This window comes from Podarcis gaigeae (assembly GCF_964106915.1).
Source record: "Podarcis gaigeae genome assembly, chromosome: 15".
Lineage (NCBI taxonomy): Eukaryota > Metazoa > Chordata > Lepidosauria > Squamata > Lacertidae > Podarcis > Podarcis gaigeae.
This window is the reverse complement of record NC_139692.1, coordinates 40,751,863-40,774,397: the sequence shown is the minus strand read 5'-3', so window position 1 is coordinate 40,774,397 and position 22,535 is coordinate 40,751,863. Positions and strand designations below refer to the sequence as shown.

The 22,535-nt window shown below is 42.0% G+C and overlaps 1 protein-coding gene across 12 annotated transcripts in view; it reads left to right on the top strand.

Annotated features, from left to right (window-relative positions):
* Positions 1-22,535, top strand: part of BRIP1 (BRCA1 interacting DNA helicase 1) — a 222,354-nt gene that overhangs the window by 75,914 nt on the left and 123,905 nt on the right. For all 12 annotated transcript variants that reach the window (XR_014558454.1, XR_014558455.1, XR_014558456.1 and 9 more), the window contains exons 15-16: positions 775-934; positions 2,666-2,787. Coding sequence is in view for 6 of the 12 variants with exons in the window: in XM_083715016.1 (XP_083571142.1) it covers positions 775-934; positions 2,666-2,787 (282 nt within the window). In the remaining 6 variants the exon portion in view is untranslated. The remainder of the gene's footprint in view (positions 1-774; positions 935-2,665; positions 2,788-22,535) is intronic.

The following is a 22,535-nucleotide window of genomic DNA, read 5'->3' as shown; positions in this document are numbered from 1 at the left end:
AATGTACCTGATGGGATTGTTTTCATGTTAAAATTGGATATCTGCCCCCCCCCCCTTTGTGGAATATTTTCTGAAAAAATATCCAGGTTGTCTCACCACCTCAGGCCAGACCTGGAACAAGCCAGGAGCTGTACTGCAAGGACATCAGAAGTCCCTTTACAGGGTGGTAAAAAATGGGAATATAATTTCAGTTTGTTTTGTTTATTTGACAGAATGTGTATCCCACTTTATCATAAAAACCACTTAAGTGCTTTATATAAAGTATGAAATATACTTTGAAATTATTATAAATATAGGATATACATTGAAATACATACCGAGTCAGAAATTAATAATATATTGACCAATTTTTCCAAATAGAAATAAAATAAGCAGTGCAAAAATAAAATAAAATAAAATACATATTAAAATAGATGTCATTGTTACAAATAAGTGCAGTCTTGCCTATTTTTTAAAAAAATGATTGATTCCCCCCGCCCCCGGTAACTTCTGTATGTCTTTGCAATGATAATTGTGCCATATGACTGTGTTTCCATACATACTTTCTGCTTAGAGAACTGATGTTTCAAAATCCCAAAGCTGTTAAGTTTCATTTTCTTCAGTGGGCTGCTTAAACCAGTTTGCAAGAAAGAGAGACAGAAAGAAATGAATTTATAGTTCTTTTCTGTGTACATCGTATTTTACCCATGTGCGTATATCATTTTGCTTTTGAAAGAAGCAGGAGAATTGGTAGGCATAGTTCTTATACTTTCATTTTTGGGGTCATCTGTTCAGATGTTAGATAAACTGAAAGATCGCTGGCTGCACACTGGCTTATGGGAAAAGCTTGAACTGATTAAGACAGTCATCGTGGAACCTAAAGGAGGCAACAAAGCTGACTTTGACGAGCTGCTGCAAGTATACTACGATGCCATAAAATTTAAAGAAGGAAAAGGTAAGTGGCCCAAGTCAAAAATGTAGAAGCTTGAAAACTTGTCTGCTGAGGCTGGGGCAAGACTGTAGGATGCACGACCAGCTGCTGCTAAAGCTGCCAGCCCTGTGTCAAGTTCCACCATCTCAGCTAAACATCTCGTGCAACTTACCATGTCTCCTGACCTCACAATGTTGTGGGTTTCTTTGTTCTATCTAGATAACATTGCCAGCCTCCGCTGGGGGTAATTTCATAATGTAGTACGGTCAAGGGAAGTTGTGCTGCATGCTATATGGCAGGTGGCAGAAACTAGACCCATGGCTTCTGCTTTCAGCAGCAGCCTTGTGTTCTTTGCTATGTGTAGGTCTGCCTTTGTTGCTGTGTATTGGGAGAGAAGAGGAGCCAAAAGGTTGGGCCAGTGTTACCGCAGGAAATGACAAAAAGCCAGTTAGTAGGTTCAAAAGCTCTTCTTTCATGAAATGTACCAGATCACAAAGAACTTTGAACAGGAGCACTGTTCATCAGGGATATTAGAAATTTGAAAAGAAACTGCAATAATAATAATAATAATAATAGTAGTAGTAGTAGTAGAATAATATTATTTGTTGAAAAATCATTAATGACATTGTGCACACTTCATGTAAGTGATGAAAAAATGCATGAATTGGCCAAGAAAAATATTGGAAATACTCTGAGGTTGGTGGATTCTCACTAAATCCTTCCTTAGGGACAAACTCCAGAGGTTGTAGCGAGAGGGAGTTCTGCAGTAGCCCAAAGACTTAACATGTCTAGGGTGCTATTGATCCTTGCCTGTGCACAAAGGCGATGATGCCTTTGGTCAGCTTGCTGAGCCAAACTCAGTGAACTGCGGTCGGCTGTCTGGCTTTTGTTATATGCTGGAGATCCAGTTTTTACCCTGGCCTTTGACACCTGAGAGATATAGGGTTGTAGGACCCATCCAATTATTTAAACTGATTTAAATACTGTATTTTTACATTTCCTTAACCCACCACAACCTGGGGTCTTATGTTTAAAAGTGGGTAAGAATTCTGACAAATAAATGGATAATGAGGAAGAAGACTGAAGGTGTCCACATTGCGGCACTTGCTTTCACTGGCAAGAGCCAACTTCATCAGGTGTACAGGGGAACAGCAGGAAGTAGTCTTCCCAAGTACAAGTCACTTAGGCTAAATTACGCCTTTTCATATAATTTCAATTTTTCATGATTCAAAATAAACATTTTGAAACTCATTGATATCCAGTGACTTCCCTAATTTATTTCCATGGTTCATTTTACATATCTTCCATTCCTGCATATTTTACTATAACCATTCAAGTCATTTTTACACAATTCAAACATTAATTAGCCGCCCAGAGTGGCTGGGGAAACCCAGCCAGATGGGCAGGGTATGTATGTATGTATGTATGTATGTATGTATGTATAAATAAATAAATAAATAAATAAATAAATAATAGTATTATTATTAATTACACTGTTGAATTTATCTTAATGCTGCCAGCATTCTCAGTTGTGTACAATTATTTTCCATATATTCAATAAATGTTTTCCACTCTTCTTTAAATATATGTTCTTACTGCTTTCTTACTCCATGTGTTAAACCTGCAAGTTCTGCATATTCTAATATCTTAAGTTGTCAATCCTCTTTGTCTGGGACCTCGCTCATTTTCCATCGCTTAGCCAAAATTATGAATGATATGATCCATAACTTAAATTCTTTATCATTCTCATTTAAGATGGGGCACTGCTTATTGCTGTCTGCAGAGGCAAAGTTAGTGAAGGCTTGGATTTCTCTGATGACAATGCCCGTGCCGTTGTAACCATAGGAATTCCGTTTCCAAACGTGAAGGACCTTCAGGTAGGAAACTTGACACTGTTAAATCACGTAAGTGGCATCATGTCCAGTTTCAGTATTTTATCACCCACCCGTGTATAACTGCACACTTGGCCTCTTTCCAAAAGATTGTGTTTTTTGCACATATAAACCAAAGAGCCTTGAAAAGTTATGTACTCATTTGGTTTAGAATCTTGGTTGACCTTCATCTGAATGTGTCCTGCTGTTAGAGCTCTGCTGTCACCTGCTAGCTGTAGCAAAGTGCTTGTTGCTTGAAGGCCTGCAAAAAAAAGGAGAAAAGGCCTGGCTCAAGGGTGAGGGCACTTGTGGTATCCATTTATTGTTTGACTCCTCTACCATAAGCCCCAGCCAGTGAGGCCAAAGGTCAAGGGTGATGGGAATTGTAGCTCTAGACCATTCAGTACAGAGGCTTCCTATTTATTGCGTGCTTTTCATGGTGATTGATGTCACACACCCCTTTCTTTGCTATAATAAGTTCCATGCTCAGATTCAGGAGGCTTCTTGCTCAGCTTTCTGACAAGTAACTAACAAAAGAAAACCTTTAAGAACGCCCTCCCATCAGATGTCAAAGAAATAAACAACTATATCACATTCAGAAGACATCTGAAGGTAGCCCTGTTTAGGGAAGTTTGTAATGACTGATGTTTTAATGTATTTTTAACCTTCTGGTGGAAGCCGCCCAGAGTGCCTGGGGAAACCCAGCCAGATGGGCGGGGTAGAAATAATATATTATTATTATTATTATTATTATTATTATTATTATTATTATGTGCTTACCTAGCTGTTTGCTATTATTGGGTCCAATGACATGCTTGCCTAGTTGCTGGTATTATTATTATTATTATTATTATTATTATTATTATTATTATTATTGCTGCTGCTGCTGCTGCTGCTGTTGCATTTATTTCCCACTTTTCTCTAAGCTCAGGTTCTTCCTGCTTTCCATTTTATGTTCACAACAACCTTGTGAGGTAGGTTAAGCGACAAGATAGTGGCTCACCCAAGCTCACTAAATAAGCTTAATGACTGAGTGGGGTCCTCTTCCAAGATTATTAACCACTGCACCACAGTGGCCTGAAGTCATAACCAGACAGAGGAATTTCATTGCTACCATATTGGCCCTATCCAGACATGTATTTTAATCTGTAATTTTTCCTTAGAGTGTATACGTTTATATTGATTCTGTTCATTTTAGGGGTTTATCACCTTATTTTTAATGTTGCTCTTTATTGACAATTGTAATGTATATTTTGTTAGTCATACCTCATGTTGTGTCCACTTCAGGTTGCGTGTTTTCGTCTTGCGTTCCGCGGCAACCCGGGAATACTGAAATGGGTTACTTCCGGGATTCACTGCTCACGCATGCTCAGAAGCGCTAAATCGCGTTTTGCGCATGCGCAGAAGTGCCAAATCGCACCGTGCGCCTGCGCAGACGTGGCACTTTGAGTTGCGGGCTTATCACGTTACAGACGGGTCTCTGGAATAGATCCCGTCCATAACACGAGATACCACTGTATTTGTGAACCCATTTAATCAAAGTTAAGTCATTTACAAATTTTGCTAAATAAATTAAATATCTTAAGTTAGGCGGCATGAGCTATTACCAGGGTGGTTATAGATGCTAGAAATGTTGCCGTTTTCCCTAGATTGTGTAAAGTTAGGTATTGCTAAGCAAGGTTTGGAAGAAGAAAAAAAAAGCCGCTTCATTTGGAAACATTGCTCAGTTTTGACCAAAGTTTGCCCAAAACCTGAATTGTATTAAGAATGATAATATATAACTAAGTGGAAACAGAAGACAATGGAAGATCACTACCACACTCTCGTTTGAGCTTGTGGAATGATTTATTGAACTGAGCCAATACAAACATTTGGGACATTAACTTCTATTCTTGTAGGAGGTTGTGATGACCAATATGTTGTGTGTTCTTTGTCGCTTGTGTAGTTCTGTTTACCTAAAAATGAATAAAAAATTTTTTAAAAAAGGAATGGCAATATGTATATACAGTGAGAAATCTAAGGACACCTTGAGACATCTCCAGGAAGAAGTATTGCAATTTGGGTCAGGTTGACCCTGTTTGTGATCTGAGTGCTGGGAGGGACATGTGATGATAGCCTTACATCAGCAAGTCAATTCACAAAAGCCATTATGGATGGTGTGTCCCCAGGAGAAGAAGAAAACCATCAAGACCTCTTTTAACTTCATCCAGTAGGTGTTATTGAGAAGCACCGCATTTATTCCCCACTCCCTCTAGCATTCTGTGCTGAGTTTCGTCCCTGGTCAGCTTGGCCCTTGGCTGCAAAGGTATTCTGAGCATTCATCTGCCAGCTGTCTTTGGGGCCATGTCAACATGGCAGGGTAAGCCAGCAGCCTTTTCTTGTGTCTAGAGTGAAAGCAATGCTCTCTCTATTGAATTCCTGCCACTTGCTACTGAAGTAATTGAAGTCTTTCCTGAGACTGGGGCTGAGGGTGAGCAACGGGGAAGATTAAGTACTTCTGAAGAAGAGGGACTTGACTTGACTGGGGAAACTCTCTGACATAAAGCGGCCAGGGGCCATCTACCATTACTGCACATCTGCTGATGCACTTTGTAATAGAAAAACACACTGGCATGCAGAAGAGCTGGTCTGTGGTCCTTCGTTTATGATGATGATGATGATGATGAAAGATTTCTTAGTTTACAAAAACGTGTGCATTGTCTCTTTTTTCAAGTTGTGTTTTCTACAGATCAGTTTCATTTGCTGTGAGACGTTAGGGTTGCATGCAATATTAGTTTGGGAAGAAAAGAGGGGGATGGTGGGGTGGTAATGCTTCTATTATTTTAAAATAAATTTAAAAAAATTAAATTGTCCAGTAGCACCTTAGAGACCAACTAAGTTTGTTCTGGGTATAAGCTTTTGTGTGGAGTTTTGTATGGGTTCTCTTACAATTTGCTTGTTGTATTACCTGGGTGGTGAGAGAGGTTGAGGGTGGCCTAGGGTGTGGTTGGTTGTCTTTGGTTGGCTGTAGCAATATTTGTTTATGTGTGTGGGGTGGATTTTTGGATCAGGTTAGCCAGATTGATTTGTATGCTGTCGGCAGATTCTTGTTGTTGTCTTATTGGGCTATGTATATGATAAAGGGGAACCATACTGGGCTGAAGGCGTCTTCTACTTGTCCCCGTGTCAGTTTCAGTTTGTTGGTTAGTTTTTCTAGTAAGACTGTTTCCCATATTATTTGATACCATTGGTCCATGATTACTCCTGATAGGTATCTCCAGTGTCTGGCTATGATTCTTCTGGCTGCTGAGAGTAGGTGGGTTATGAGCTCTTTATAATGTGAGTGGGCAATATTATCTTGGAAGATGTTCAGTAGGGCCAGTTCTGGGGTGACTTCTAATACTTGCTTAGTTATTTTGCATATTTCTTGTATGACTGATGTTCCAGAAGAGTTGGATTTGGGGACATTCCTACCACATGTGAAGGGGTGTGCCTGTGGAGGTAAAGCCTCTCCATCATTTTGGCAAGGCTCCTGGGCATATCAGCACTAGTTTCCGTGGTGTTAGGTAAGTAAGTTTCAGGGTGAGAAATTCCCAGTATAAACCATAGAGCCCTCTCTTAAATAACTGTATCGGGAGCCCCTTTATGTGCGTTTATCATTTTAACTTTGTGATTGGAAGGTAATTAGAACATACTCTTGAATCTCATATTTACACATCCCACCAATAACCCTATTAAGACTTGTGCAGAATCGGAAGGAATGAAATTCACTGCATGTACCACAATAAAAGGAAATGTGATGAAGATGATGTATAGATGGTATGTTACACCAGTGAAGTTAGCAAAGATGTATAAAGTAAGCAATAAATGTTGGAAATGTAAAGAAAAAGAAGGAACATTTTATCATATGTGGTAGGAATGTAAAAAAGTAAAAAGCTTTTGGGAGATGATATATAATGAGATGAAAAAAATGTTGAAATATACATTTATTAAGAAACCAGAAGCATTTTTATTAGGAATAATAGGAAATGAAGTTAATAAGAAAGAATGGAAGTTGCTTTTTTATGCAGTAATAGCAGCAAGAATATTGTTGGCCCAAAAATGGAAACAAGAGGAATTGCCTATGATTGAGGAATGGAGAATGAAGTTGACAGATTACGCGGAACTTGATAAATTAACAGGAAGGATCCGGAACCGACGTAACCAGAGATTCACTGAAGACTGGACTAAATTTACAGAGTATATGCAAACACTATGTGATGATCAAATCACGTTTTCAGGAAGTTCTGTGAAAATGCAAGGTAGAAATATTGTTAAAAAATAAGGGATAAATAAGATATTAAGGTAGTGCAATATTAAGTAAGAAATGTGGAAGAAGTAAGCAGAACGGAGAATCATCAGAAAGGCTGAGGGAAGTCAAAAAAGGGGATGTTGGTGATAAATAAGATGTTTGTTTTGTATGGGTTTTTTATATTGGAAAATTAATAAAAATATTTATTTAAAAAAAGACTTGTGCAGAATCACAGGACTTGAATGTGTGACAGATCCTATTATTCATTTTGATTATTTTTAAAATTGTCAGTTGTTTAATTTAAATGTTGTTTTAATGAATTGATTTTCGTAATGGTGACACCTTTTGCATTCTTCTCTTGGTTATATTTGAGGAGAATCAATCAATCTCAGTCTCCCCTGCTCCAGATATCGGGAGATTTTTTGCTGCAGAGTTTGAGAGTTGCTATATCAGTCCTTAATGAAAGAGAAGCAGGGAGTTTGAAAAGCGGAGCCTTTGCACTTGCTTGTATATTATGGGAGTGAAAAATAATTGCTGTAATCTTCAGAAGCTGGCTGTTACAGCAAAAATAAAGAGAGCGCTGTTAAGAGTCCAGCACAAAGCTCTGGTACTCTCAGTGGGGAGGGCTTTGGAGAAGCAGGAAAATGCATTTCTGAGCCAAAAAATGACTTCTTTGGCTGTGACCAGATTTCCTCTGCCCACCTCTGGGACTTCAATGTTGAGGTAGGAAAATGTGATTTTTGGAGCCAAGTGTGGCTTGGTGAGCCTGACTTGTAATTTACTACTCTTTCCTCGGGGACCTAAAAATAAGGAAAGTCTCCGTGAAATGTTGATAATGGGCAGCTCTGAAGTGCAGACCTCAGGCTAGTGTTCCCAAAGAGGATTTCTTCACTTCCACCTTTCCTAGATGACTCTTAAGAGACCATAATTCAGTAAGAGCCACTTTCGGCAGGAACGTTGCGTATGAGGCACTGGGTGTAGAAATAAACAAGCAAGGGTTTTTTATTTGTGTGTGTGTATAAACTTAGAGATTATTGACTTCCTTTCAATTGATAAAAATATAGCCATGATGTGGTTTACACATTCATACGTGTTGGTATCTATCTTGAAGTAAAGGCCACTGTGGTTCGAATGTTAACTTAGGAAGGTATCTAACAGCATAATTTGTGAACCATGATGGAGTACATCAATTCAGTTACACATTTCAGTGCTTCAGGATTGTGTTAATGAGGCGAAATATTTTTCAAGTTCACGACCCTGGCTTCTTCACTGCCCTGATGAGGAATCAATTGAATCGAGGTGGCTAATGCTTCTCACTGACAGAGGACGACTTTCGATTACCCATCAGGAATAACTATGTACCCGTGCCTGCCCTATTGCAGCTAGCAGAGAGAAAAGACCTCTCTTGTCATAGCCCCATCTGCACTAGACATTATGCCCTCTGAAATTAAGTGCATATTGGCTGTTTGCTAAAACGCAATAAACTGACTGACTGACATTACGGCCATGAGGTTGTCCATGGTGACTTTGGGCCAGTCGCTGTCTCTCAGCCTAACCTACCTCACAGGGTTGTTGTGGGGAATAAAATGAATTTGGAGAGGTGGATGGGAAACCCATGTGTGCTGCCTTAGGGTTTCTGGAGAAAAAGCAGGATATAGGTCTAGTAAAAGAACATCTTTCGTGACCTTGTATAAATATTTGGCCCTTATAATTGCTGTGAAACGCTGCCCTCTCAAAATGGGAATCGCGCAGTAATGCCACTGGATCATTCAAAGTTACAGTGCAGAAATATTTTAAAGGAAATTGCCAGTTAAGGGTGCTGGAGGCTACCTGTAGTTTTATACAGCCTTGTAAAGTCCCTTTGCCAGATGGCAGTAAAACCCGTAACACTGAAGTTCAGATTAAGGGCTTGGGGTTGGCAAACCACTACTGGAGCGACATTTAATCTCCGTACCTTGGCACAAGTTTCAGAAAAGCTTTCGCATAAATATACCCTTCAGTGAAACCTTCTGACAAAGAGACAAACTTTTTCCTTTATACCTTCGGTAGTTTACTTTTCTGATCCAAGAAGAAGGCGGGAGGGGGGGAATATTCCAAAGTGATTTTCTTGTGTTTAGCTTGTCCTTAGCAAGTAGCGCTGACCTTTAAGTTTTTACTTTACTGTCAAAGTATGTCGAAGGCTTTAAAAGTGAAGCTATCACCTTGGGGAATTGTAAGGATGACTGACACTTACCACTTCACCTTAGACGCAGTGGCACTGAGCGTATGCAGCCGCGTTGTACCTCAAGGGAAGCGGTTTGATTTTTTCTTCACTTCTGCTTCACTGGAAATGGATTGGATTTTCTCTTCAGAGGAGAGTTTTCGTTGCATTAGATTTTAATCAAGTCACTTGCTCGCAGTCCCTCAAAGCCTGCACAACTGTGATGAGTAGATGGGGCCCGGGGTGAATGTGCTACATGATTTGTCAAAGCCGTAGAACTTCAAGATCTCAGAGAGGCCGTGTGCCGTAGTTTGACAACACTAGAAAGTGTTTCCCTGGTTGCAATGTTATATAAGCCTCCCCTCTTTTCTTTGTCACTGGGATTAAGGACGCAAAGGGGAAAGAGCCAAGTCTAAGCTGTATTGTGTATCACAAAGAGAAAGCACCAATGTGGGGTAGTGGCTGGAGCAATTGTCTGGTAAGGACAGCCAACATGGTGCCCTCCAAATGTTGCTGGACTAAAAACCCCATTACCCCTGGCCTCTGACCATGCAGGCTGTGGCTGATGTAAGATGGAAACTAACAACATCTGAAGAGCACCACATTAGTTACCCATGCTCTAGAGTTTGGCACCCCCAAATTCAGCCCTCCAGATGTTTTGGGACTACAGTTCCCATAATCCCTGATCACTGGTCCTGTTAGCTAGGGATGATGGGAGTTGTAGTCCCAAAACATCTGGAGGGCTGAGTTTGGGGATGCCTGCTCTAGAGAGACCTGGGTTCAAATTCCCAAATAGTCCAAGATCACCCAGTGAGTTTTATGGTTTTTTTTTTAAACATTTTTTTTTATTGCTTTTTTTAAAAGTACAGAAATACAGAAAAAAGAATAAAGAGTGGTCATAAGAAAGAGAGATATAAATAACAAATTTCCATATTCTTTTTCCATCTAACCTATAGGACTTCCCCACATCCTCCGAACCCTGCGTTCTCTGTCTTATAAAGCATCAGCAATTTGTTAACTTATTTCAAAACTTATTGTAACTTCCATTTTATCATGTTCCTTATTTTCAATTTTACTGTCGCTCAATTCTTATATGTTTTATATTAAACACAATAAAGTTATTTCATTATTTTACCTCTGAATTCTTGTGTCTTAATTTTCATTCCAATAACTTACATTTGCTGAAGCTAGAATTTCCTGAAAGGTGCATTTTTTTTTTTTTAACATTCATACAACTTATAATGTTTTTTCAAATAGTCCTTAAACTTTTCCCAATCCTCCTCAGTTGTTTCTTCTCCCGCGTCTCGGATTCTGCCAGTCATTTCAGCCAGTTCCATATAGTCCATCAACTGCGATTGCCATTCCTCCAGCGTGGGTAAATCTTGTGTCTTCCAGTATTTTGCAATCAGGATCCTTGCTGCTGTGGTAGCATACATAAAAAAGGTTCTGTCCTTCTTAAGCACTCTCTGGTCCACCATGCCCAGAAGGAAGGCCTCTGGTTTTTTAGGTAAGGTAAATCTCAATACCTTTTTTAGTTCATTATGGATCATTTCCCAGAAGGCCTTCACTTTCGGGCAGGTCCACCAGAGATGAAAGAATGTCCCTTCCGCCTCTCCACATTTCCAACATTTGTTGTCAGACAGATGATATATCTTGGCTAACTTGACTGGGGTCATGTACCACCGGTATACCATTTTCATAATATTTTCCTTCAAGGCAGTACATGCCGTGAATTTCAAACCGGTGTTCCATAACCTTTCCCAGTCTGCAAACATAATGTTATGCCCCACATCCTGAGCCCATTTTATCATAGCGGATTTGACTGTCTCATCCTGTGTATTCCACTTAAGCAGCAAGTTATACATTCTCGAAAGTAGTTTACTTTTTGGCTCTAACAATTCAGTCTCTAGTTTCGATTTTTCCACCTGGAATCCAACTTTTTTATCTATTTTAAATACCTCTTGAATTTGCGCATAGTGCAACCAATCTCGTACCTTAGTTTTCAATTTCTCCAAACTTAGCAACCTCCAATTGTCTCCAGTTTTTTCAATTATTTCCCAATATTTAGGCCAGTGGGCCTCCATGTTGGGTCTCTTACGTGCCTTGGCCTCTACCGGTGAGAGCCACCTCGGAGTTTTACTCTCCAATAAGTCTTTGTATTTTATCCAGACCCTCCAAATTGCTCTTCTGACAATATGGTTTTTAAACAATTTATGCACTTTGGCCTTGTCATACCACAAATATGCATGCCACCCAAACGCATTGTCAAACCCTTCCAGATCCAGGACATCAGTGTTCTCCAATAAAATCCAATCTTTCAACCAGCAGAAGGCTGCAGATTCATAATATAACCTCAAGTCTGGCAGGGCAAATCCCCCTCTTTCTTTCGCATCAGTTAATATTTTAAACTTTATTCGGGGCTTTTTGCCCTGCCAAACAAACTTAGAAATATCCTTCTGCCACTTTCCAAAACATTCCACCTTGTCCACGATCTGTAGGGCCTGAAACAAAAATAACATTTTCGGCAATACATTCATCTTTACAGCAGCTATTCGGCCTAACAAGGAAAGTTTCAGTCTTGACCATATATCCAAGTCTCTTTTGATTTCTGACCAGCATTTCTCATAATTATCTTTAAACAAATTCAAATTTTTGGAGGTCAAGTACACCCCTAGGTATTTTACTTTTTTAACCACATTCAGCTCCGTTTCTTTGGAGAACTCATCTGTTTCTGTAGCTGTCAAGTTTTTTGCTAAAACCTTGGTTTTTTGCTTATTTAACTTAAACCCCGCCACCCGACCAAAATCAGAAATTAATTCTAACACTCTTTTAGTGCTGGAGACTGGTTCCTGAAGTGTTAATACCAAGTCATCTGCAAATGCTTTCAATTTATATTGTTTCACTCCGACCTCAATTCCCTGGACCAACCGGTCCTTTCTAATCATATTTAGCAACACCTCCAGGACTGAAATAAACAATAGGGGGGATAGAGGGCACCCCTGGCGTGTCCCTTTTTCAATTTTAAACTCCTCTGTCACCACATTGTTTACTATCAATTTAGCTTTTTGTTCTGTGTAGATTGCTTCTATACCATTTTCGAACCCCCGCCCCACTCCCATCCCTTCCAAATTTTTCTTCATAAACATCCAAGAAATATTATCAAAGGCCTTCTCTGCATCAACAAAAATCAAAACCGCTCTGGTATTCAGATTTGTTTGTAGTAGTTCCAAAATGTCAATAATGTTTCTTGTGTTGTCAAACAAATGCCTACCAGGGAGAAAGCCAGCCTGGTCTTTGTGAATCACTTCATTTAGTACTTTTTAAAATCTATTTGCCAAAATATCTGCAAAAATTTTATAATCCACATTTAGGAGTGAGATGGGGCGGTAGTTCTTAAGTTGGGTCTTTTCAGTCTCTGATTTAGGTACCAATGTGATGAAAGCTTCTTTCCACGTTTCCGGTGCCCTCCCTCCCTCCATTATCTGGTTGCAAACCTCCATCAAAGGTTGTATCAAATAGTCCTTTAAAACTTTATAATATTTGGAGGTTAAGCCGTCCGGGCCTGGGGACTTGCCAAGTTGAAGATTTTGAATGGCACTTTCAATTTCTTGCTGTGTAATATTACAGTTCAGGTTTGTTCTCATTTCCAGGGGTATTTTTTGTAATCCATTAGTTTTTAGAAATTGATCCACCTCTGAGGCTTTTTGCGGCCCTTGTGTATAAAGTTCTTTGAAGTACCTCTGGAAGCACTTTCTGATTTCCTCGGGTTTCTGAACCATTCTCCCTTCGATCTCTAGATTTGTAACCGTATTAAGCTTTTGTCTCTTTTTCAACTGCCAAGCTAGCAGTTTCCCACACTTATTCGCCGATTCGAAGGATCTTTGTTTCATTTGTTTAATTTTCCATTCCACCTCTTGGTTTATCAGTTTTGAATATTGCGCCTGGAAGAATTTCACTTCTCTTAACACGTCCTTCGACTTAGGCCTAGATCTTAATTTTTTCTCACCTTCTCTTATTCTCTCCAATATCTTCTCCTTCTTTTCATTCCAGAGCCTTTTCTTAATCGTGTTTTGTTGTATTAGAAACCCTCTCATGACTGCCTTACTTGCGTCCCAGATTGTTCTTTTTTCCACAGTAGTATTCAAATTTATCTCAAAATAGTCCTTTAGAGTTTTTTGGGCCTTCTTAACAATCTCCTGATCTCTTAGAATAGTGTCATTCATTTTCCATCTAAAGGATCCGGTTGTATTTAGTCTCAATTCCACTTTCAAAGCATTATGGTCGGAGCAGGTTTTTGGGCAGATTTCCACTTTTCTAGTCTTAGGTGCCAGTCCTCTAGTTGTCCAGATTTGGTCGATTCGTGTCCATGTCAGATGAGCTTCAGAAAAGAAAGTCCCTTCTTTCCCTAGAGGGTTCTTAACCCTCCAAATGTCTACTAAGTCCATATTGTCTGTCATTTCAAAAAAAGTTTTGGGTAGTCTGCCGTCTTTCGATATGTTGGCACTTTGTGACTTATCCATATTTACAGACACAACCCCATTCATATCACCCAGCATAATGATGTTACTATAGTCCAAGTAATCCAGCATAGTCTCATGCAGCTTCCTGAAGAATTCCGACTTTCCCTCATTTGGAGCACCCAGTGAGTTTTATGACTGAGAATTTGAATCTGGAACTCTTTAGTCCATGGGTAGCCAACTTGGTTCTCTCCAGATGTTGGATTCCATCTCCCATCAACCCCAGCCACCATGGTCAATGGTCAGGAATGATAGGAGCTGTATCTCAACAAAATCTGGATGGAAGGAATCCAAATGATTGGCTCATATATCTTAATTTATGGGCAGACTCATATTTACTTATTTAAGTTGCTTGCATACCATACCACCCTTCTTACAAGTATACTCCAAGGTGGTTCAGAATAAAAAATTAAAATATGCAATTATAGGTATGGGAGAAGGCAGCTAAGAGCACCCCAAAGTACATATTAAATTCAGTTGAGAGATCAGGAGTGGACTGCAAAATCATGTCTTTCCTACCCCTTCCATTTGCCTCTTGCCTCTACCATGGGATTTGTTCTTGCCTGCCTTAAGCAGAGTGAAGTGTTGCATCAATCAGTCATGGTTAACATGGTTCCTCCTTAACCAGGGTTTGTGCTGAACAGCTTCAGCTCTTGTTTATGCAAGAGTGATACAGATATCGTGGTATGTGTGAAAGGGCCCTTATGACCTAAATGCAAACATTTAGCTTTCATTTGTGAGACTCTGGTCTTTTTTTATGTCTGCTTCGGCAGCTTGCTCTTGCAATAGTTCCAAGATAGCAGCCTCCCCTTCGTATTTTAGCCCCAGAAGACTAATAGAGACTTGAATGTTCAAATCTTAGCTTTTAGTGACTCCACCGAGGAGCCTGGATCTTTTGAAGTGTGCTCTTGTGACCGCCCAAGTCTTTATACATGCACTATTTAGTCTTAATTCTCACAGATGTTACCCCTCCGTTTGAACGTGGTGGGGATGTTAAAAGCTGCAGTGTTTAATGCTGCTCCCACTTGAAAAGATTTTTATTTATAAAAAGACCGGGGGGGGGGGGTGATGTTTCACTTCTCACACTAGCTGGCTTTTATGGCTGCTTGGCAGTCACTAGGCCAAGGGTGGGGTGGGGGGGACAACTAGGTGGCAAGCTGCATTGTGAAGGAGCATAATCATTGCTATTTCAGGTGGAAGCAAAGCTCTTCTGACATGTGAAATCTTAAGCAGTTATTTCTCATGTCGTTTTCGTATAGGAATGGGATGTGTCTCCCGCTTTCCCTCCCTCTTTCTGCCATTGTCAGATATTGAACATTATAATCTGAAAACATTAAAACTGGGTGCCAGCCAACCCCCCTCTCCACCCTCCCGCCGAACATCAGAATGTGAAAATGTTAGGACTGTGGTAGCAGATACTAGATGACAATGGCAGAAAGTTTCTGCCTCTGCTCTGTTCAAGATGGCTGTGAAATGGCCGTCTTTGTGACTGGTGTAAAAGGGAGCGTGGCTCTTCTGCTTTCTTGAATGATGTTGTCATTGATCTCAGGGCCGTGACTTTTGAACTTCCTGCATTCTGGGAAACTTTTCCACATGGGCTTCTCTCTTAAGGAGAACCCAGTGCATCTGCCATGCAGTACTTGCAATATTGCAAAGGGTTCTTAGGTCATTGCCCAAAGCAGTGGTAGCCAGTATCTGGCCCCACAACATTGCTGGAGTGCAACTGGCATCCTCCCTGACCATTGGCCGTGCTGGCCTGGAGTTGATGGGGCTTGTAGCCCAGCAACATCTGAAGGGCACCACGTTGCTCTTCATCCCTCATCTTGGATGCACACTGTAGGGCTTCACTATCACTCAGCATGTACATTTCCAAGGTTCCCCTTACTTTGGGCACAGGAAGGAAAGATTAGTAGCAGTGGGAAAACCTGTATTTCAAGGAAGCTCATGGGGAAAGACCTTAATTCAGCGTTAGAGTGCACATGCTTTATATGCAGAAGGTTCCAAGTTTGATCCTTGACATTTCTGATCGTGGGAAGAGACCCTTTCTCTTCTTGAGACCTTGTAGTGGTCAGTGGAGAAAATACTGGGCTAGAGAGACCTAAAGTCTGACCTGGTACAAAGCAGCTTCATGTGTTCCTAAGCTTGTCCACCAGTACTAGTGTTCAGCCATATTATTAGGACCAGGGTCCTTTAAGGACTGCCTTACCCTGTACATCCCGTTACAGATAGGTAGCCGTGTTGGTCTGCCATAGTCAAAACAAAAAAAATTCCTTCCAGTAGCACCTTAAAGACCAACTAAGTCAGTTCTTGGTATGAGTTTTCGTGTGCATGCACACTTCTTCAGATACATCCCAGTAGAGATGTACTGAGATCATCTGGGAAAGCCCTTCAGGCTCCACCCCCTTGTATACAACTTAAAGGACCAACCCTCTTGCTTGAAGACAGGCATTCTTCTTCCCTTCCATTGCCTCCCTCTTGGTGTGCTCCCTGCATTTCCAGACTGGTTCTTCAGATTTGAAGAAAGGCTGGCTGTGAGGTCCAGGCTCTGGCCCAGGTCTGGGAGAGGGACATCTATCCTTCACCTTAGGGAGCAAAATATATTGGGTGTCCTAAACCACCCGTTCATTTAGTTTGTAAAAGCCTGTTTTAGTTTGTTCTCCCCCAACCAGCACTCCCCATTAATTTTTAGCAAGATATTGCACTGTATTAGATTAAAGCTGCTTCTCTTGAAAATTGTGAAAAATGTACCAGATTTGTAAAAAAAATAAATACAGTCTGTTTTCCTTGTATTTAGGATATGCAGTGTACAAAGCCCAAAGCAGCAATTAATAATAATATAATAATAATAATTTATTATTTGTACCCCTCCCATCTGGCTGGGTTTCCCCAGCCACTCTGGGCGGCTTCCATAGAGATAAAAAATACACTAAAATATCACAGATTAAAAACTTACCTGAACAGGGCTGCCTTAAGATGTCTTCTGAATGTCAGGTAGTTATTTATCGCTTTGACATCTGATGGGAGGGCGTTCCACAGGGCGGGCACCACTACCAAGAAGGCCCTCTGCCTGGTCCCCTAGCTTTGCTTCTCGCAATGAGGGAACCGCCAGAAGGCCCTCAGCGCTGGACCTCAGTGTCCAGGCAGAACTATGGGGGTGGAGACGCTCCTTCAGGTATACTGGGCCGAGGCCGTTTAGGGCTTTAAAGGTCAACACCAACACTTTGAATTGTGCTCGGAAACGTACTGGGAGCCAATGTAGGTTTTTCAAGACCGGTGTTATGTGGTCTCGGTGGCCGCCCCCAGTCACCAGTCTAGCTGCCGCATTCTGGATTAGTTGTAGTTTCCGGGTCACCTTCAAAGGTAGCCCCACGTAGAGCGCATTGCAGTAGTCTAAGCGGGAGATAACTAGAGCATGCACCACTCTGGCGAGACAGTCCGCGGGCAGATAGGGTCTCAGCTTGCATACCAGGTGGAGTTGGTAGACAGCTGCCCTGGATACAGAATTGACCTGCGCCTCCATGGACAGCTGTGAGTCCAAAATGATTCCCAGGGGGCGCACCTGGTCCTTCAGGGGCACAGTTAACCCATTCAGGACCAGGGAGTCCTCCACACCAGCCCGCCCCCTGTCCCCCCAAAACAGTACTTCTGTCTTGTCAGGATTCAACTTCAATCCATTAGCCGCCATCCATCCTCCAACCACCTCCAGGCACTCACACAGGACCTTCACCGCCTTCACTGGTTCTGATTTGAAAGAGAGGTAGAGCTGGGTATCATCTGCATATTGATGGACACCCAGTCCAAACCCCCTGATGATCTCTCCCAGCAGCTTCATATAGATGTTAAAAAGCATGGGGGAGAGGACGGAACCCTGAGGCACCCCACAAGTGAGGGCCCAGGGGTCTGAACACTCATTCCCCACCACCACTTTCTGAACACGGCCCAGGAGGAAGGAGCGAAACCACTGCATAACAGTGCCCCCAGCTCCCAGCCCCTCTAGACAGTCCAGAAGGATGTTATGGTCGATTGTATCAAAGGCCACTGAGAGATCCAGCAGAGCTAGGAAACAACTCTCACCTTTGTCCCTAGCTCGCCGGAGATCATCAACCAGCGTGAACTAGGCAGTTTCAGTCCCATGATGAGGCCTGAATCCCGATTGGAAGGGATCAGTCAGTAAAATTTATATTGCGATAGTTTGCCCTGATAACGGTGTTTACAGTATGCTGATACTGGATGGAAAATGTTTCTTCTGCGAATTCTTCCTGCTCTGGTGTGGGTTTTTGCTTTAAACTGTTTTGGGTCGAAAGGTTCCTCCTTTGGCTACAGATAAAACCTTTCTGCATGAGTGTCTGGTGGACAATGTGTTTATTTTTACTGAGGCAAAGTTTTCTTAATGGTTTGAATCCTTACGTTTTAACAGGTTTAGCCCTTATATTTATTTAATGGGCTGAACTCCCGCTTCTAAAAGGCTTTATCGCTCAGGAATAAAGCAGTGCCATGCCGATCTTAACATTTTGTTTATGTGAGGATATTTTAATCTCTTTAGAGCTTCCAGCGTCACATGCTCTGAGAATCGTATCAGCTTTATGTCGAAGCTGCTTGTTGAACTAAGCCAATGTTTCAAAAAAAAATTGATATCATTTTTTGGGTGGGGGTGGGAGGTTCAAGTTGTAAGCATGCTTGACTCCTACATTCAGAATGCCCTTGCTTGCTTCCTGTCTAATCTTGATCAGCTCCTAGAATAAAAGGCAGGCATGCTCCTTGCAAAGGCAAGGAGTGATTATTGCCCCATGGCTTCCCTCCCTCCTTACTGCCCCGTCACCCTTGGATGTGGTAGAGCAGCTGCTTTGCACGTATAAAGTCCCTGGTTCAATCTCCAGCACATCCACATAGGGCTGGGAATATCCCCTGCTTGAAACCCTGGAGAGTCACTGCCAGCCAGTGTAGACAGTACTGAGCTATGTGGACCAGCTATCTAATAACTCAGTATAAGGCTTTATGTTACTATATTTGTTGTGTGCGTGCATCTTAAAAGTAAAGGTAAAGGTACCCTGCCCGTACGGGCCAGTCTTGACAGACTCTGGGGTTGTGCGCCCATCTCACTCAAGAGGCCAGGGGCCAGCGCTGTCCGGAGACACTTCCGGGTCACGTGGCCAGCGTGACATTGCTGCTCTGGCGAGCCAGAACCGCACACGGAAACGCCGTTTACCTTCCCGCTGGTAAGCGGTCCCTATTTATCTACTTGCACCCGGAGGTGCTTTCGAACTGCTAGGTTGGCAGGCGCTGGGACCGAGCAGCGGGAGCGCACTCCGCCGCAGGGATTTGAACTGCCGACCTTTCGATCGGCAAGTCCTAGGCGCTGAGGCTTTAACCCACAGCGCCACCTGCGTCCCCGCGTGCGTCTTAATAGAACTTAAATGTCTGATAGAATAGAAGATGCGTCCAGAATAGAAGAGCTTTCTACAGTCAAGAATAGAAGAGCTTTCTACAGTCAAGAAGAGAGGAAAGATTCTTCGAGTGGAATTTGTCTAGAGCCTCATCTGGCACCTTTTCGCTGGCTTGGAGTTGGTGGATAGACAGACTGAGATGTTTAGGCATTTAGATATTTAGGCTTTCCCATCCGAAACATAGAAGGCAGCAGTGTTCTTATCTCCAACCCCTTTGAGGTCAGTTCATCTGAACTGGGTTGCCCAAGACCACCCAGCAAGCTGTGCTGAAAGTTTGTGACGTCCTCCTAACATGGTTGTTCATAATTTTTCTAGCTCATTTAGTATTCCCTGCACCCCAAAAGGCACGTTGCAAATTCTTGCCTCCTTTAGCACTGGCACAGACCTCATGGGATAGGCTAAGCTGAGAGATAACGGTTCATCCAAGGCCACCCAAAGAGCTGTGCTGCTAGCCTCCCAAACCTGGAGCCAGCGTGGTGCAGTGGTTAAGAGCGGCGGACTCACAATCTGGTGAACTGGGTTCGCTTTCCCACTCCTCCACATGCAGCTGCTGAGTTCATGTCTCCGCTCCTCCGCTGCTGGGTGACCTTGGGCTAGTCACACTTCTCTGAAGCCTCACTCACCTCGCAGAGTGTTTGTTGTGGGGGAGGAAGGGAAAGGAGATTATTAGCCGCTTTGAGACTCCTTAAGGGGAGTGAAAGGTGGGATATCAAGTCCAAACTCCTCCTCCTCCTCTTCTTCTTCCTCTCTGACTTGATGCTGTCCATACAGGCTTCTCTTGGAGCAGCAGAATTTCAAGTTATAAGAACATAAGAATCTGCTGGATCAGGACAATGGCCCATTTGGTCCAGTACAGGGGTACCTTAGTTTACAACCATAATCCGTTCCGGAGGTCCCTTTGTAAAGGTCGCAAACTGGGACACGCACTTCCGGGTTTGACGTGTTTGTAATCCAAACGTATGCAAACCAGACTGTTCGCAAACCAAGGTATCCTGTTCTCACAGTGGCCTGTCAGATACTTGTGGGGAACCTGCAAGTAGGACCCAACCACAAGAGCACTTCCACCTCTTGCAGTTTCCAGCAAGTGGGATTCAGAAGCACTGTTGCCTCTAACCATGGAAGCAGAGCCGAACCATTGGTGGACTTACCCGCCATGAATTTGTCTAATCTCAAGTATGCTCTACAACATATGTTCTGTAATGTGTTTTTAATGTTGTACACCACCCTGGGATCTTCTGATAAAGGGTGGTAGAAAAATTGTAGTATTATTATTATTATTATTATTATTATTATTATTATTATGTGATTTTTTTATGACTTAGTGGTATATAAATATTTTTATAAATGAATTAAAAAACAGGGGTGAAGCCCTCCATTTCCAGTGTGCCCTCCCTCTTGATTCCCCAAAAAAGAATCTCTCTTCTATCCCTTCCTGTATTTCACCCCCCCGCCCCGCTAAATATCTTCTCCATAATGTGTAATTAACCTTATGCATGGAGAAAGCACTAAAAAAAAGGGCACTTGAGGAAGGCGATCCAGGCCCTTTAAATCATTCCAAAGCATTTCTTTGCTCATAGATTGGAAGGCAAAAAGTTTTTGTTTACAGCCTGTTCTTTTCTTTCTTGAAAACTCGGCTTGGTGTGGAAATGGTGGGGAAGGGGACGAAATAGAGCAAGAGGAGGGAACATTCTTGGTTAATGTTCAGTTGCAGGGGAGGTCTGTCTAATTAAGCATTAAGGAAACAGTGGTTAACAGGTATAATGCTGTTAGACTCCGGCTAATATGAATGCGACCGTGACCTCCCAGATAGATCAAAGCCTAATCTCTCTGACAGCTACAAGATGACATGGCTTGCCACAGGCCTTCTGCTGCTCCTCGCTGGAGCTCTTTGTCTGCAAAGCATGCCTGATAGCTAGGAGTATATTTTTAAGGATGAACAGGTAGAAGTAAAGGGCTGTCTTTTGACATTTTAACTAATCCCTTCTAGCCTGTGCTTTACTTGCACATTTAGGATATTTGCTAGCAGGAGACGCTGGCTTTTTCACATATGCAGCATGTCATGTTGAATCGGGCGTCACGGTGATGCCTGATAATGCAAACGTATACAGTGAAATGGATTCTGATTGCGTTAAAGTGACATGCGCTGACCTTTTACCTGTTACGTGATTCACAAGGAACACTTTAACCCTTAATGAGCAGACACAAGGGTTTGAATTTATTTTCTGTTATTCTGTTATTAAGCAGTGATACACTGTGTCTCTACACCCCCCTCCAAAAAAAGCTGTCTTGTTATTTAAAATAGCTATACAGTTTTTATATCCGGGGGTCAGCAACTAGAAGCCCCATGGACAAATCTGCCCTCCCACACATTACCTTTTCCAGGAAACTTAGTTGCTGACCAAAGGCAGCCTTTTATTTTCCATCATTTACTTACAGAGGTTCATGTCCTGCTTAGCAGAGCTCTGAAGTAACATGGGTGGGGTGGCTAATTTTGCATGGCATTAAGTGCAAAGAAATGTAAGGCACAGACCAGATCTGCCCTGTGAGGCAGAGCCTATTGTTCTTTTGCATAGGACCCTTTCAGTAACATTAAAAGAGGATTATACAAATTCATGGAAAAGGCTGTCACTTGCTGCTAGCTCTGTTGGCTATGCTCCAGCTCCACTGTTGGAGGTAGTATGTCTCTGAATGCCAGTTGCTGGAAATCAGAAGTGGGGAGAGTGCTGTTTTACTTAGGTCCTGCTTCTGAGCTTCCCACAGATACCTGGTTGGCCACTGTGGGTCACTGGAGTTGACAAGCCTTTGGCCTGATCCAACAAGTTCTGCTTTAGTTCCTGGATGTTTCTGTGAGGTTGCAGAAGAGAATGCGGGTCTCAGGCAGCCTTGCTGCTCTGATCATCAGAATGGAAGGGGTAGGATATATATATATATATAGAGAGAGAGAGAGAGAGAGAGAGAGTGAGTGAGTGAGTGTCTGGAACTGGAAATGGTTTGCAAAAACTACTTGGGGCCTGTTCTATATAAGGCTTGCTCAGCAAACTTCAAATGCAGTAGGGGGAACCTTCAGCCCCCAATCAATAAATTCTGAGTGACGGAAACAAATATTAGATCTGTGAAATCAAACTGGATTTATTTTCTGGCTGCAAAGTTTGAATTTGTAAATTTGACAGGATGTTTTTTTTTTTAAAAGGGCATAGGCACATAAAATAACATAAAAAGAAAAGAATCCTTACCCAAATTCGAGTTGAAAGTTACCTGTCAGAAGTGGTTAGAAGTCTGCTGTTTTATCTCTTGAAGCGTGTCCTTTCAGTTGTCAGTTTTAA